This window comes from Melanaphis sacchari, unplaced genomic scaffold, assembly GCF_002803265.2.
Source record: "Melanaphis sacchari strain LSU unplaced genomic scaffold, SCAv2.0 Contig12_pilon_pilon, whole genome shotgun sequence".
In the NCBI taxonomy this organism is placed as follows: domain Eukaryota; kingdom Metazoa; phylum Arthropoda; class Insecta; order Hemiptera; family Aphididae; genus Melanaphis; species Melanaphis sacchari.
In genome coordinates this window covers 1,024,739-1,038,822 of record NW_020270527.1, presented here as the reverse complement: position 1 = coordinate 1,038,822, position 14,084 = coordinate 1,024,739, and the positions used below count along the sequence as shown (strand labels likewise).

The following is a 14,084-nucleotide window of genomic DNA, read 5'->3' as shown; positions in this document are numbered from 1 at the left end:
ATAATTTTATAATTGAACTCTTTTCTGATTTCCATATAATATGCCATATAAGTATAAATAATACGTTTTGTATCATAGCTGGTACAGTTGGTACACACATGTGGCGTGCAATTTGCCTGGCCATTATATCGCGTGCTCTCGATAGGTATTAAAAAACGCGATCGGATTTACTTGATTTAAAATTAAACTCACAGAAAAAAGTGTAGAATCATAATTTGTTGAAAATCGCATCACCTGTATTTTCGTATTGAATAATTTTAGTATACAAATAATATTTTGAGCTATATATATCATGAAAATTTATACTCGCACATATTATAACCAAGCCGGATGGCACTCCTAAACCTCGGAGGGGTAGTGAATTTTTTTTTTATGATCAATTAGGATACCAAAACCTACTTTTATGCTAAGTTTAAAACTCTCCGATTCATTTAATCATTAACACTTCATTAACTGAACTATCCGACTATAGGTATGTAATAAGGATACCGTTTACCTGAACTATAATGTAGTTTAGCAGCTAGCATTGAGATGTAGAAAAATTACTTTTAAAGGCCTGTAACACGGTTTCAGATAAACCACGATCTAGAATAGTGGTTTTCAACCTTTTTAACAATGTAGCACTACAACATTTTTGCGGCACACCAATTCATATAACACGTGAAGCATATATTTTTATATATAATACACATATATAGGTATACAAAATTAACTCCATTGATAGATTTATCGCGGCACACCAGTGTGCCGCGACACATCAATTGAAAATCACTGATCTAGAAATATATACATCGTGAATTTGTAGAACATTGTTCAATGGATAAATTAAAATTTAGCCTTAAGTCTTATGTCTCTGACCTCTGTAACCAGGTGAGTAGAAAATAAATTTAATAAATTGCTTTAAAAGTTACGACACACGATATCACAGTAATGTACACGGCAACACTGCAATAGTGCATTCACGCTACGAGTTATACAATAGTATAATTTTATTACACTAGTTTTGTACTCTATGGAGTATACGGATAACCACCGATTATATTCCATTGATATTTTGTTGTGTCAAAAAGTGATACACTGATTTACCAAGATGATTTTTAGTCTTAACACAATATAATGAATAAACATAATGCTTCACTGACTACTATAGTCTATAACTGACTATATCGTCTAATTCGTCTATATCAATTACCAGTTATTTACTGTTACTCTTAAATTCATATTTGCCGATCTACAATTGTAATGGAGTTCATTAATTAAATTTTACAATAACATATAAACGGCATAGGAAATTTTGAAAAATAGTAAAAAAAACGATGTCAAAGTAGCAACAATTCATGTACTATAGGACATAAGGCTGAAGTATTCGGTAAGTAAATCATTTTCTGTTATTAATTGACTTTTCATATATACTGAAGTATTATAATCTATTATTATTGAATACTTCAATTATTTTTTATTTTATAATACAAACATTGAATTACCGACAAAAATAGTTTTGTTAAACCAGACTTAAAAGTACTGAATTGAACAAACTCGCCTTTCAAATGTTTTCAAAACAATTTTTAAATTTAAAGAACAATTAAATCAATGTTTGTATCATAAAAACTTAAATAAATTACAAATTGTCATCTACCTACATAATTTGTTTAAGACTTGTCAAGACGTAGTTACGGAGTATAAAATATATACAAATATGAATATTTTTCTTATTGTATGTCGGTCCGAACTAGAAGGTCTGATAAGCAATATTTTACAGTACAATTTTTTTGTAATAAAAAGTAATTATTTGGTCAAAAGATTATCACCAATAAGTTGTATGAATAGATTTTAGAATCTACTCTTCTGTACTATAGATACTGATAGTATGAAATTTGTTACTGTACATCTGTATCTATTAACAAAAAACTTATTAGTAGGCATATCAATTAGAAATGTTAAAAAGTATTAAGTTTAACTAAATCCTTACTAATTCTGTTTTGAAAATCAAAATTTGAATTACATTTGTAGACTTAATACTCAAAATTAGTTAAAGACTATTAGCATATAATATATGTGATTTGTTTAAAAATGTATGTAATATTTTTTTCTATATGTATATAAGTTAAAACTTAATAACATTAATTATATATTTTTTATAATAATAATTTACCCAGTTTATTTTGATCAGCGCTATTATAGTTGGCCGTCTAGATCAGTGATTCTCAACCTTTTTGTTGTAGCGGACCACCTAAATGTATTTTAAATAGGACTACAGACTATTTTGGATTTTGATTCAAAAATTAAAAAGTTATGCTTTAATTTTTAAGTTTTGTCTACAGAATAGTGTATTAAATTTAATAGAAAGTTAAAAGCATATATAAACATAAATAAAATATAACAATACCAGTGCATCAATTACAAAAAAAATAATAAATATACCTGAGAAGTATAATTTTTTCCAATATAACTTAGACCGGTTCCTTTTTTTTTATCGCGAACCAGCAATTGAGAACTGAACAGTTTATACTTATAATAAAAATATAACTTATTAGTAATTTGTATCATTTGAAAAAAAAATCATTCTTATTCATTTTCTCTTACCTTAATTTTTGTGAAAATTCTGCAGCTAGAATAACAATGTAAAAATAGACGAGTATAGTATTATTTTGTTTTAAATTTTAAATGCTGGTTTCAAAACTTAGTAGATAATAATAAATAAATAAATAATTTATTGATAATCGAATAAAGTATAGTATTTTTAAAACTGTAATGTAAACAATTTAAAATAGTTCAAATGATTTTTCAGAACATCAAAAACTTAATTAAAGAATATGTCACATGGTATAATAATTTCTTGTTAAATTTGGTAAACAATACCATTATACTATAACTATGTAGAATTATAAATTGAGTATTACTCTGTACTTATAATTTTACTCATCTATTTCAATTTTTCTTTACTTATTTTTATTTTATCATTCATATTTTATCAATAATAACTTTTTTTTTTATTATTAAAATTTTCATCCTAGTAAAAATATTTCTTGCAAGTAAAACATTGTTTTGTGTTAATTCATTAATTTTAATGTATACTTTTATTATAATTGTATTTTTATAAAAACAGATTATTATTAATTTATTTTTCATAATGAATGTAACATAATATTTTAATTACTATCTTGTATTGTATTATTTTGCAACATATCAATAACCTTTAAATTATAACAATACAAGTTTATGATAAATTAACATATTTAGCAAAGAAGTTTAATTACGAAGTTGGATATATTATGATGAATGATGACTAATATTTGGTTAATAAAATTTTTTATTTTTATAAATGTGTGATGTACTTGTAACAACATTTAATAATAATATATCACTTTATTTTTATTTTAGGAATTTCTTAAACAATAAGATTCTCAAAATTATTACTTTGAAATTGAAAAAAAATGTTGACTATAAATTCTAAGTCTCCAAGTGTTGAAAAAAAATTATCTCCTGTCATTGAAAAAAATGAAATTGATACATTATCTACCTCTGACAAAATAAAAATTACTCCATCAAAAATATTAAAGACAAATGATGATGGCAAAAGATCTGGATCAAAATCAAGTAAGTTGCATTAATTTGTAAAATAAAATACCTAAATTCCGTTATCACCATATCCAGACACCACTACATAGCTTATAAAATTTATTCAATTTTCTGAATTATATTATGATTTATTTTAAACTAATAATATTTATATTTGTTTCACTTTTAATCTTTATATTTTACTTTTCTATTTTAAATTATAATGATATTATATATGGCTATCATTTATTATGTTTAATATTTATGTACTCATTATAATACTATTATAATAATCTATGTTGGTTATACATATGAAATTAAAATTGTTTTTTAGAAACATGTGCACAACAGTTAAAAATTGAAATAGCAACTTCAAATCTATTTAAAAAAAATGAGATAAATCCTGAACAAGCAGATAGTAACAATATTGATTTAACTGATACTACTGAATTAGAATCCAAGAAAATTGATATTGCTACAAAAGAAAATTATGAAGACAAAGTTACTGTTTCTCTGATAAATTCCATACATATTGATAATAATATAGCAAAAATGGAAACTAATAAAATTAAACAAACTAAAAACTTAGATGATTTTGATATTGGTGCAAAATTTAAAATTGTTGAAAAAAGTACTATAATTCGCAACCATTTAGATGAAGAAAAAAATGAGAATATTATAATTGAAACAAAGGAAGTTGCACAAGTATCTAAAGAAGAGTCTAATATACAAGATGAAGAATTGGATCATGAAGTATATGTAGAATTAGACCATGAAGTCGATGAAGAAGAAATAATTCAAAGTAGTGTTGGTATTAATCAAACTTACAGTACAGTAGGTTTAATATATAACTTATCAAAGCTTACGCTAAGAATTTATAAAATTATCAATCATATTTTTATACAAATGTTTTGAAAATATTTGTTGCGACTTAACCACCAATATATCAGATACTTAAGCTTAATAATACTCTATAATATATATATAATGCAATTTATCACAGATTAAAATGCTTTTTTTCTAAAAACTTAACACTAACTTTGCTTTTGATGACTGATGCTTTGAGACTTTTAATTAAATACCACAAAGAACTCATTTATTAAAATAAATGTGTATTTTCAATATTTTCATATTGATAAAACAGTTATTAGCACTAGCTCTAATGAACTTATCCAATTAAAAATGTTATCAACTATTTAATTTTTACTTATTTTAGGTAAAATCAATTCAAGAACATAGTAAAGATGATAACAATGAAGACTCTATTAATTTGACAATCGAAGAAGATGATATTAAATTATTTGCTGATGAGGTAAATTAATGTTTAATTTTATTACTAATTAAGTGTACACATTTATATTATTATAAATATATTTTACCAATAATAATTAAAACAATTTAAAATTTATTTGAAGTTTAATTATTTAAATTCTTATTTAGTTATAAAAAAAAAAAGTAGTATAACCTGAATTCTATTATATAACATAAAAAAATTAATTAATACTTAAAAAATAAAATGTGTGTGATGTGGTCATTATAAGTGATTTTTTCTATAGCTTTATAACATTAATCATATTACATTTTACATAGTTGAAATAAAATAATATTATGTTTTAAATTTAAACAATATATTTTTATGCATCATGTATGAACATAAATTAATTCTACCGATTGTTTTTTTTTTTTTTTTCAGGAAGATACAGACATTGAAAAAGAGGGTAATAATAAAATTATTTAATTATTAAAATAAAATTTATAATTGTACTAATCTGTCGTCAAAAATTAAAAATATGCACACGAGTATGCACAGTATTGTTGTTGACGTTTTTTTTTTTAAAGGAGTATCAAGTAAAATATTGTATTGAATATTGATTTTTTAACTTTGTTTAATGTATATATATATAGGAATGTTAATTTACATTGTAGTTTTTAGATACACTATTTTGGCATTTGTCTATTTTTATAATTTATGAATGTATTGTTATATATCAACGGTGCAAATTTTGTACAATGAAAACTAGAAGATAAATATTAAATCAAGAAATAACTAATTTTATCAAATTTCTGATAAAGTTTTAACTAAAAGAAACCTGAAACCATTGAAGAAATATTCAGAAATCATCAGACATTCTGGACAACTATTTTACAAAATGTTGATACAATATTTAGTATTCAGTAGAAAAAGTTTCTTTCTTTAAATTATAATTTAATATTATTAAGTTATTTATAACTAAAAAATATAATTATTTAATAAAGAAATACTGGCATCTACAAGAAAAAAATCAATAATAGTAGCATTACTTAATTTTTTAAGTTAATTGCTTGATTAAAATTAAATTATATTTAGTACAAATTTACAGAAAATTGGGTTAATCTTTCTTAGCATAATTAATATGAAGTCAATATAATATATAGTTTATTAATTAAATGTTAAATTCATGCCCTAATTGTTCATATTGGTATTATTAAATTTAATATAGGCTCAAATTATGCTTAATGTGTTAATTATTAATACCATGGGTATTTTATGATTATGTATATTTCATTTGTGTGACGCAATATAGACGAAGTCATTGGGAACCAAACCAAAGAAGAAACATCATCGATCAAACATTGCCATCCAGTTACTAGTAGCAGATCGTCAACTGGATTGGACAAAAGCCGTTGCAGTGCAACTGAGAAGCGATTATCTGTTGGGGATAAACTACGCAGTACCCACAAAGAAGACAAGGATATCAGCAATGCAAAACCCATCATCAATGTTAGTGTTCCCAAAGATGAGAAAAATGAAGAGGAGAAACTAGTTAATGATAAACTGGAACTTGGCAATAATCAGAGGTTTGTTTTGAACATGGTCCTGACAACTGATTATTTATCCCTTCATTGGAATGTCGCGCCAAGGATCTGATATATGACTGCCAATTAAAAGTTTTTTTTTTTAAAAAAAAAAAAACAATATTTTCATACTTTTTTAGAACTGCTAAATTTGAACAAATACCCAATTTCAGTTACTGTGTTGGATGAATATATTTTACATACGTAAACAAATTTTTCAGTAAATAATAATTAGCATTTACCAACATGCATGTCTGTACTTTTGAAGATAATAAGTTTTTAATTTATGTGAATTAGAATTTTTAAACTTTGAGTAATAAATCGTGTGAAAATATATATTATATTTGAATTAAAATAGATATATGTGCCAATTTTAAATGGTAAACAATTTTAAAAAGATATAATTTTATATGAGTTGATTCATGAAGTATTGTGAAATCAATTTAGTATATCATAACATAAATTGTTAATAATAAAAGATATATTTTATAGTTAATATAAAAATATTCTTTTTTGAATTAAAGTATTCAAATTTAAATTTATCATGAAATAATTCATAATTTAAAATTTAAATAATAATTGACTTTGATATCTAGATTAAACTTGTATACCATAAATTGTCTTTGTCTTACACGTGCATAACATAAAAAAATCTTTATGTGAGATTTTTACTTCAGCTCATTTATAGTTTTTATTAAAGTATATTTAAATACTTTTGAATTTTTGTAAAGAATATAAGCTATGCTTAAGCTTTTAAGTAGTGTTTTTTTTTAAATATTATTTTACTATAATTTATTATTAGTTGAAATATTTTGATCTCGTATAACTCGTTTTAAAATAAACATATTATCTCACTCAAGCATAGTTGATATTCTCTGCTAAATATTCAGAAATTTGATCTAATATTTACTAATTATTAATTAATAAGGATCCGATACAGGGATTTATTATGTTAACATGTATAATACAAAGACAACACAATTTGTGAATATGTGAGTAAGACTTTCTCTTAAATAAGTGTATAATTCCAAACTAAATTAATGTTATGGGTTAGCTTAAGAAACTATATTGATTTTACAATACTACTATATATAATATATATTAGTTTAAAATCATAGCACTCTTATATTTATGTTCAAAAAAATGAAAAAACAAAATTCTCTGTCTATATTATTCACAAAAGAACCACTTGGATAGAAAATTGGTACATATATAGATTTAAGGATAGAGTGAATTCAAAATACTATATAATTTAAAAACAATTTAGTTTTTAAGAAAAGTTTTAAAAGTTGCTTAAAAATCTGAATTACTGCTTTTTTGTCTAGCATCTTAGTTTAGTCTGTATCAAAATTGCATGATGATATATAATTTATACATTAATGTTTGTATAAATATAATTTGAATTTTAAAATACCTAATGTACAATACAATATTTAAATTAATATTTGCAAATCTTTTGATATATAGTATAAAACTGATGAGTAATGATGATCATTTAAAATATTGATGGATATTTCCTGAAGAGAAAAGTCAATTAATAATACAAATTTACATACTGCAATTACAAGTTTAATAATTGAAAATATTTTTAATATTTCTATGCGGATAATAAGAAAACAGATCAATAAGTATAAGACACGGTATTTGAAATTCATTGCTGAATGAAATATCAGCTTATTAATGAATGTTGTTGATAAAAAATATTGATATTATACTTTTAGGATATGAAATGTAAATCAAAATATGTATTGTTATTATATGAAGTAAAGATGATATTGATTATTGAAACAATTTTGCAATATATTATTGTACTAAAATTGAGATTTACAAGAAAATATTGTCTGATGACAGTTAATAGAAATCAGTCAAAGATGAATTAAAAATTGGTTTTATACTAAGATGATAGTTAAGTCATCAATATCTAAGAACTTTGACACATAGAAGAGATTTTAATTTTGATTATTATATATAATCTATGTATTCTCAAATAAACATAAAAATATACTTCTAAAATTAAACATAATATTTCTTTTCAAGTTATTTGAGTGTTGAATGTATTTCTCATAATCAAGTATGAAATACTGTGAATAATTTTAAAAATATTCATTGTGTATATAATGACGACGATTAGATAATTATTACAATTTTACTTTGACATAGAAAATATATTATGTCTAAGTATGTATATTATAACCAGTAAAATATATTAATTATTCATTTTTGTTTAATTAATAACAGGTAACAAGTAATTATTTGATATGTCTATTTTTTATGTGTGAAAACAATTTATGTTGTAAATAAACATTTGTAAACACATTTTTTTTTTATTTGATTTTTTTCAGTGATAATTCAAAGGCTCATCTAATATCAAATGATACTTCTAAGTTTTTTAAATTTTAGTCATTTTAAAAATTAAATAATATTCTTTTTAGATTTTAAGTCATTAAGCTATTGATTTTGTATTAACATATTATTGTCTTACATATTATTTTACTAACACTTTTTTTTATAAAAACTGTTATAACTCGTGATGCTTTTAGTAAATTTAATATTGAATACAGATTGAAATATAAAGAACTTAAATAGTGTAATCTATTATGTGAATACAACTTCCTACAATCATGGAACCATGTTTCGTGCTTATAATATTCATATAAGTATACTCAGAAATTTTTTCCAAATACAGTCAAATTCTCATTTACAATGATACTCCTAATAATATAATAATTCTTCCTAATGTATTTGGTTGGTTTTCTATTTCATGTGCATTTATTTTGTTCAAACATAACCACAATTAGTTACTAAAATAAATTGGAGATTTAAATATCATTTTGAGTAAAACTAGTCCTTGTATTTGTCCATTAAAATCTCATGATTTATCGTGAATTTTTTCCAAATGAACTATAGCTCTTATTACATTTAAACACTATATATTCTTCGTAATAATCATAATTATGTTATAAACTTCACATAATTTTTTTATAATATATAATATGTATGTCAAGTAAATTAATTTATGGATTTCAAAATACATTTTTTTTATTTATAAATCCGGATAGTTTAAATAAAATAATCTGATTTTCCAAATCCTTTATATATAATAATATTATAAGAAAATTCTTAACTCTGTACAATATATTAATCATTAAACATGTATTTGTGTTAGGCATATTTTAAAAAATTTATCAAGAATATGTAGTATAAAATATTAAATTATTTTGAAATCGATGTTTAAAAACTAGTTCAATTTCTCACAGTTAAACTAAATTAATGTAATTTTTTTAAATTGCACTTAACACATGTGTACGCTCTTAATAAACAATTTATTATAGCTTTATTTAAATTAAAGATACTTAATTGTCCTAAACAATTCCATCGTTATACATCACCATTTATTCACTTTTTAAAATTTGTTTTAGCAAAAAAAAAACAATTCATCTTTGGTTCGCAACATTTGGGTTAGTGGTTTGTCATCAATTACTAAGGCCACTGATTTAAAACAACTTTTTTCAAAATATGGAAAGGTAATTTTACTGATTACTAATATTAAAAATAATTGATCTATGAATTGTTTCACCAAATTTGCTTTAAGTCTTCAAATATAAAAAAATAAATATTAATTTAATTATTATGATTCATTGTTCTCTGATTTATATTTTAATAAAAAATCAGTTTATAACCAGATGTTACGATTACTCATTAGATTCAATTTATCATGAATTATTCTAATTTTATCATATTTAGTGCTTATTTTGTTATTCATTATTTTTTTATAAATACTATTTTAGAGAGTTTGCTTGAATTTTTTTAAAAATCTTATAAAATCCTAATTAATATTTTAATTGATCAAAAAAATTTTAAATTTATTTTTATGATGAACACAAAATGAATATTCTTTCATTAATTTCATATTTTTTCTCAAAACAAACAAATTTGTATTTATTTTATAAAATCTTAAATATAGTATGATCTACATTTATGAACATTTCTTAATCATATACTATAATGAAATGTGTCTATAATGGACACTCACTGTATCATCAAAAGGGTCCTTTATGAATGGGTGTCTGATTTTTTTATAGTCAAATTTATATGTATATAATAAGCTCTAATACTTTACATTTATTGTAAAATGTTTCCAAAATATGGCTTATTAAATATTATTAAGTACAGATTAAATAAATAGTATCAGTTAATGATAAATACATATACTTATAATTTTTTTCTTGATAAAAATTTAAAATAAAATTTGCTTTTTAAATTTAAATTTACTCCATTTAGTTAACTGGGAAGGAATATTACTGCCGGTGTCTGTAATAGCAAGTGTACAATTTAAATATTATAAAATACCTATTTTTTGCTGATATTTTATCATTTTATCTGCTGATAGAGGTGTCTATTATATATATAGGTTTCAATAGTTTAATCACTAATTGACTAAATATTTAATAATAATTTTTTTGTAGGTGGTTGGTGCAAAAGTTGTGACAAATGCCAAAACTCCAGGAGCTCGTTGTTATGGTTTTGTTACATTATCCTCAGCAGAAGATGCTAATCGTAGTATTGAAAATTTACATAAGACTGAACTTCATGGACGTGTTATTAGTGTTGAACGAGTTTGTATTTACAATTTGTTTCCTAGTTAAATAGTTCAGTGTGCAATAATATCATTGATAATATTGAATAGGCTAAACGTGATAATAGTTATCAAGTGACTGCAAACAGTTCTGATTCATCTAAAGTAAATGAAAATTTTAAAAATGATCAAAAAATAAAAAAAAATGAGGAAAAAAAGAATAAACCAGAAGAAAAAAGGGAAAAAAGACCAGAAATTACAATTAATGATGTTAAAAAATCAAACTTGTCAACTAATAAACGATGTTAGTCTTCTAGATTCTTTTAATTTGATAATGTTTTTGTTTCTATTAATTTAAATAATATTTTTATACTTTTATTTAGCATCAAAAGATCGACATCAAGATCCAAAACGCTCTAAAATTATGATTGAAAGTGATGAACAAAGAAAAGACAAAAGCATCAAAAGTAAAAGCAGTGAACGTGATAAAGAAAGACTTAAAGAATTAGAACGAGAGAGAGAACGTTTAGAAAGAGAGAGAAGAAAACAGCAGGAGATACTAAACTTAACAAAAATGAAAGTAAGCTCATTTTTTATTTATAATTATGATAAACAATATTAAACAACACATTAATCTTTCATGATGCGCTTTTTTTTTATTTCATTTTTTGTTATCTAAGAATGAACGTGAAAAACAAAGGCAAAGAGAATATGAGAGAGCAATGAGAGAAGAAGAACGTAGAAGACGCATAGAAAAAGAGCGCCAATTAGAGATTGAAAGAAAACAAAAGGAAGAGGCAATTCGCTTAGAAAAGTTGGTATTTTAAATACTAAAAAAAAAAATTAATATTAGAGATATTATTATTTTTTATTTATTTAATTAGAGAAAGACATAAACTTCGAATTGAACGTGAACGAATTGAAAAAGAAAAATCTGAATTATTGCGTTTAGAACGTGAAAATCAACGTATAGAACGAGAAAGATTACAAAGAGAAAAAGAAGAGTTACGTAGAGCACAAGCAAAACTTGAAGAAACAAAGCGTCAAGCATTACTCAAACGTTCTGCTATTCCTCAATCTTCTCCAATTCCTAGTAAAAGACATTCTTCATCAAATTTGTCTCGATATGAAGAAAGGTACATAGTACATATCTTCTAAATGTATATGTTATTAGTTTATTACATAACTTGATTTTTGATCTACCACTATCATTTATTTTTAATTTGATTTGTCCACAGAAAAGAATCAATTCGTAATTCTCGTATCCAGTCAAATTCAGACTATGTGAACCAAGCACCTCCACCTCCTAATATAACAACATCTAGACATCGTTATGAACAACGTTCATCAGATGCCCGTCGTATGAGGCCATCATCACCACCACCTCCACCACCTGCATCAAGACCCAAAGATTCTACCGTGAATATCAGGTAATATTTGTATACTAGTATGTAGAAAAATATATTTATTTCAAAATTCTTATTTCTATTACTATAGTAAATGATGATTACAGTTTATAAGAATTTTGTAAAATAAAATTCAGCCATTAGACAGCTAGATATTTCAATGATAATTGTCTCAGTTTGTACAGGCAATGATACAGTTTTTAATATAGCCAAAAATTATTCCATTTTACTTATTTATATAATTCAAAGTTCTTGTATATTACTATAAATATATCTAATATTTATAGTATTTTTGAACTTAATATGATAAAATTTAACTATTGGTAGCTAAACAATTATTTTGTAAACAATAACAGCTTTTTTAATTATTTTTTTTATAAATTAAATCAATTATTCAAAAATATTTATTGCTATTTAATGGTAGATATAATACTCAACTAGCAACAGATCAACATTACAAAAATCGTGATGACCGATCAAACCGAAGAAATAATTCCCGTAGAAAAGACTCAAATAATGGAAGTAGTAACAGACATGCGAATACTACATATGATTCAAACAAAAGTTGTAAGTTGTTAAATCAATTAATAATTTATTATTGTTTTTGTAACACTTTTTATTTTAGCCTATGGAATGTCCCGTACCAACGAAAGTAGTACTTGGTCATCACCAGTCCCAGTAAAGAGTACTTATGGTACACTTGGCGCAAGCCCTGGATCTAATAATATGGCGGGAAATATGAGACCAGATCCATGGACACATTCTAATTTTCAGGATATGGATCCAAATATTTGGCAACGTACAACTCAACCACCTCCATCCGACAAGTATATTTTTCAGTCTTTCAATTATTTATTTTAGTAGGTTATTTCAAAAAAAAAAAAAAAAAATGTTGAATTTGATGTTGCGTAGGTGGAACAGTTTACCATCGAGCAATCCTCCATCTGTTCAAATAAGCGGACGTAGTTCTAGTAGTAATACTTTGTATAGTAACAATAATGAAGTTTTACCAAACGTGGGATTAAACATGTCAACAAACTTCACTGATACTAGATTTGACAGTTACAAAATGAGTGGCATGTCACACAAATATTGAACAGTCAAATACCTAGCAGATAATCAGAGCACAAAACATTCCTTTGTTTTTGTGCTAGTCAATTTTTTCTAACAGTGATTAAAGGAATACGTTTCTTAATTTGTTCTATTTTTATTTTTTAATTAAAGGTTATTTAATAATTTCTTTGCACTTTTCATATGTGTTAGTTATTCAATTATAAAAATGATTTGATTTTTAGTTGAATGTAATTTTAAGGATTTTTTTTTTTCGTATTATAGTTATTTACTCTTGTATACAATTTCTCAAATTCTATATTACACAATACATTTAAACATCAATGATTAATCTATTTATTATTTTAATTTTTTTCTTTTATCTAGAAAATGTCAAAATTACAAATGATAATTAATCATTGAAATGTTTAACCCTATGAAATTTTGTTCGCTTTTAATGATAATACTTCAGGATGGTTTTGTATTACTTTAATCAACTGGTCTTCAATAAATACGGCGGGTATTTGTGAACCTTAAAATAATTAAGTGTTATTTGTTTTATACATTACATTACATAAGTTGTAAACCTATACTATAATTACAGTACAAAATGACAAAATGTAAATTTTTAATTATTTAATAAAACTTAAACATTAATC

At 23.6% G+C, this 14,084-nt stretch overlaps 1 protein-coding gene across 2 annotated transcripts; it reads left to right on the top strand.

The window, feature by feature from the left end:
- The first annotated feature begins 1,040 nt into the window (after positions 1-1,040).
- LOC112591164 (SAFB-like transcription modulator) lies at positions 1,041-13,635 on the top strand. 2 transcript variants are annotated; one of them, XM_025334878.1, is made up of 17 exons: positions 1,041-1,369; positions 3,382-3,597; positions 3,893-4,365; positions 4,775-4,870; positions 5,252-5,276; positions 6,123-6,396; positions 8,736-8,774; positions 9,815-9,917; positions 10,860-11,009; positions 11,081-11,273; positions 11,353-11,549; positions 11,650-11,783; positions 11,854-12,105; positions 12,208-12,399; positions 12,800-12,942; positions 13,001-13,202; positions 13,288-13,635. In XM_025334878.1, the coding sequence occupies exons 2-17, from the start codon at positions 3,435-3,437 to the stop codon at positions 13,469-13,471; spliced, it is 2,820 nt and encodes a 939-aa protein (XP_025190663.1). In that variant the 5' UTR covers positions 1,041-1,369; positions 3,382-3,434; the 3' UTR covers positions 13,472-13,635. The 2 variants fall into 2 exon arrangements, with proteins under 2 accessions (XP_025190663.1, XP_025190662.1); XM_025334877.1 differs by having other exon boundaries at positions 3,893-4,392.
- The last annotated feature ends 449 nt before the right edge of the window (positions 13,636-14,084 follow it).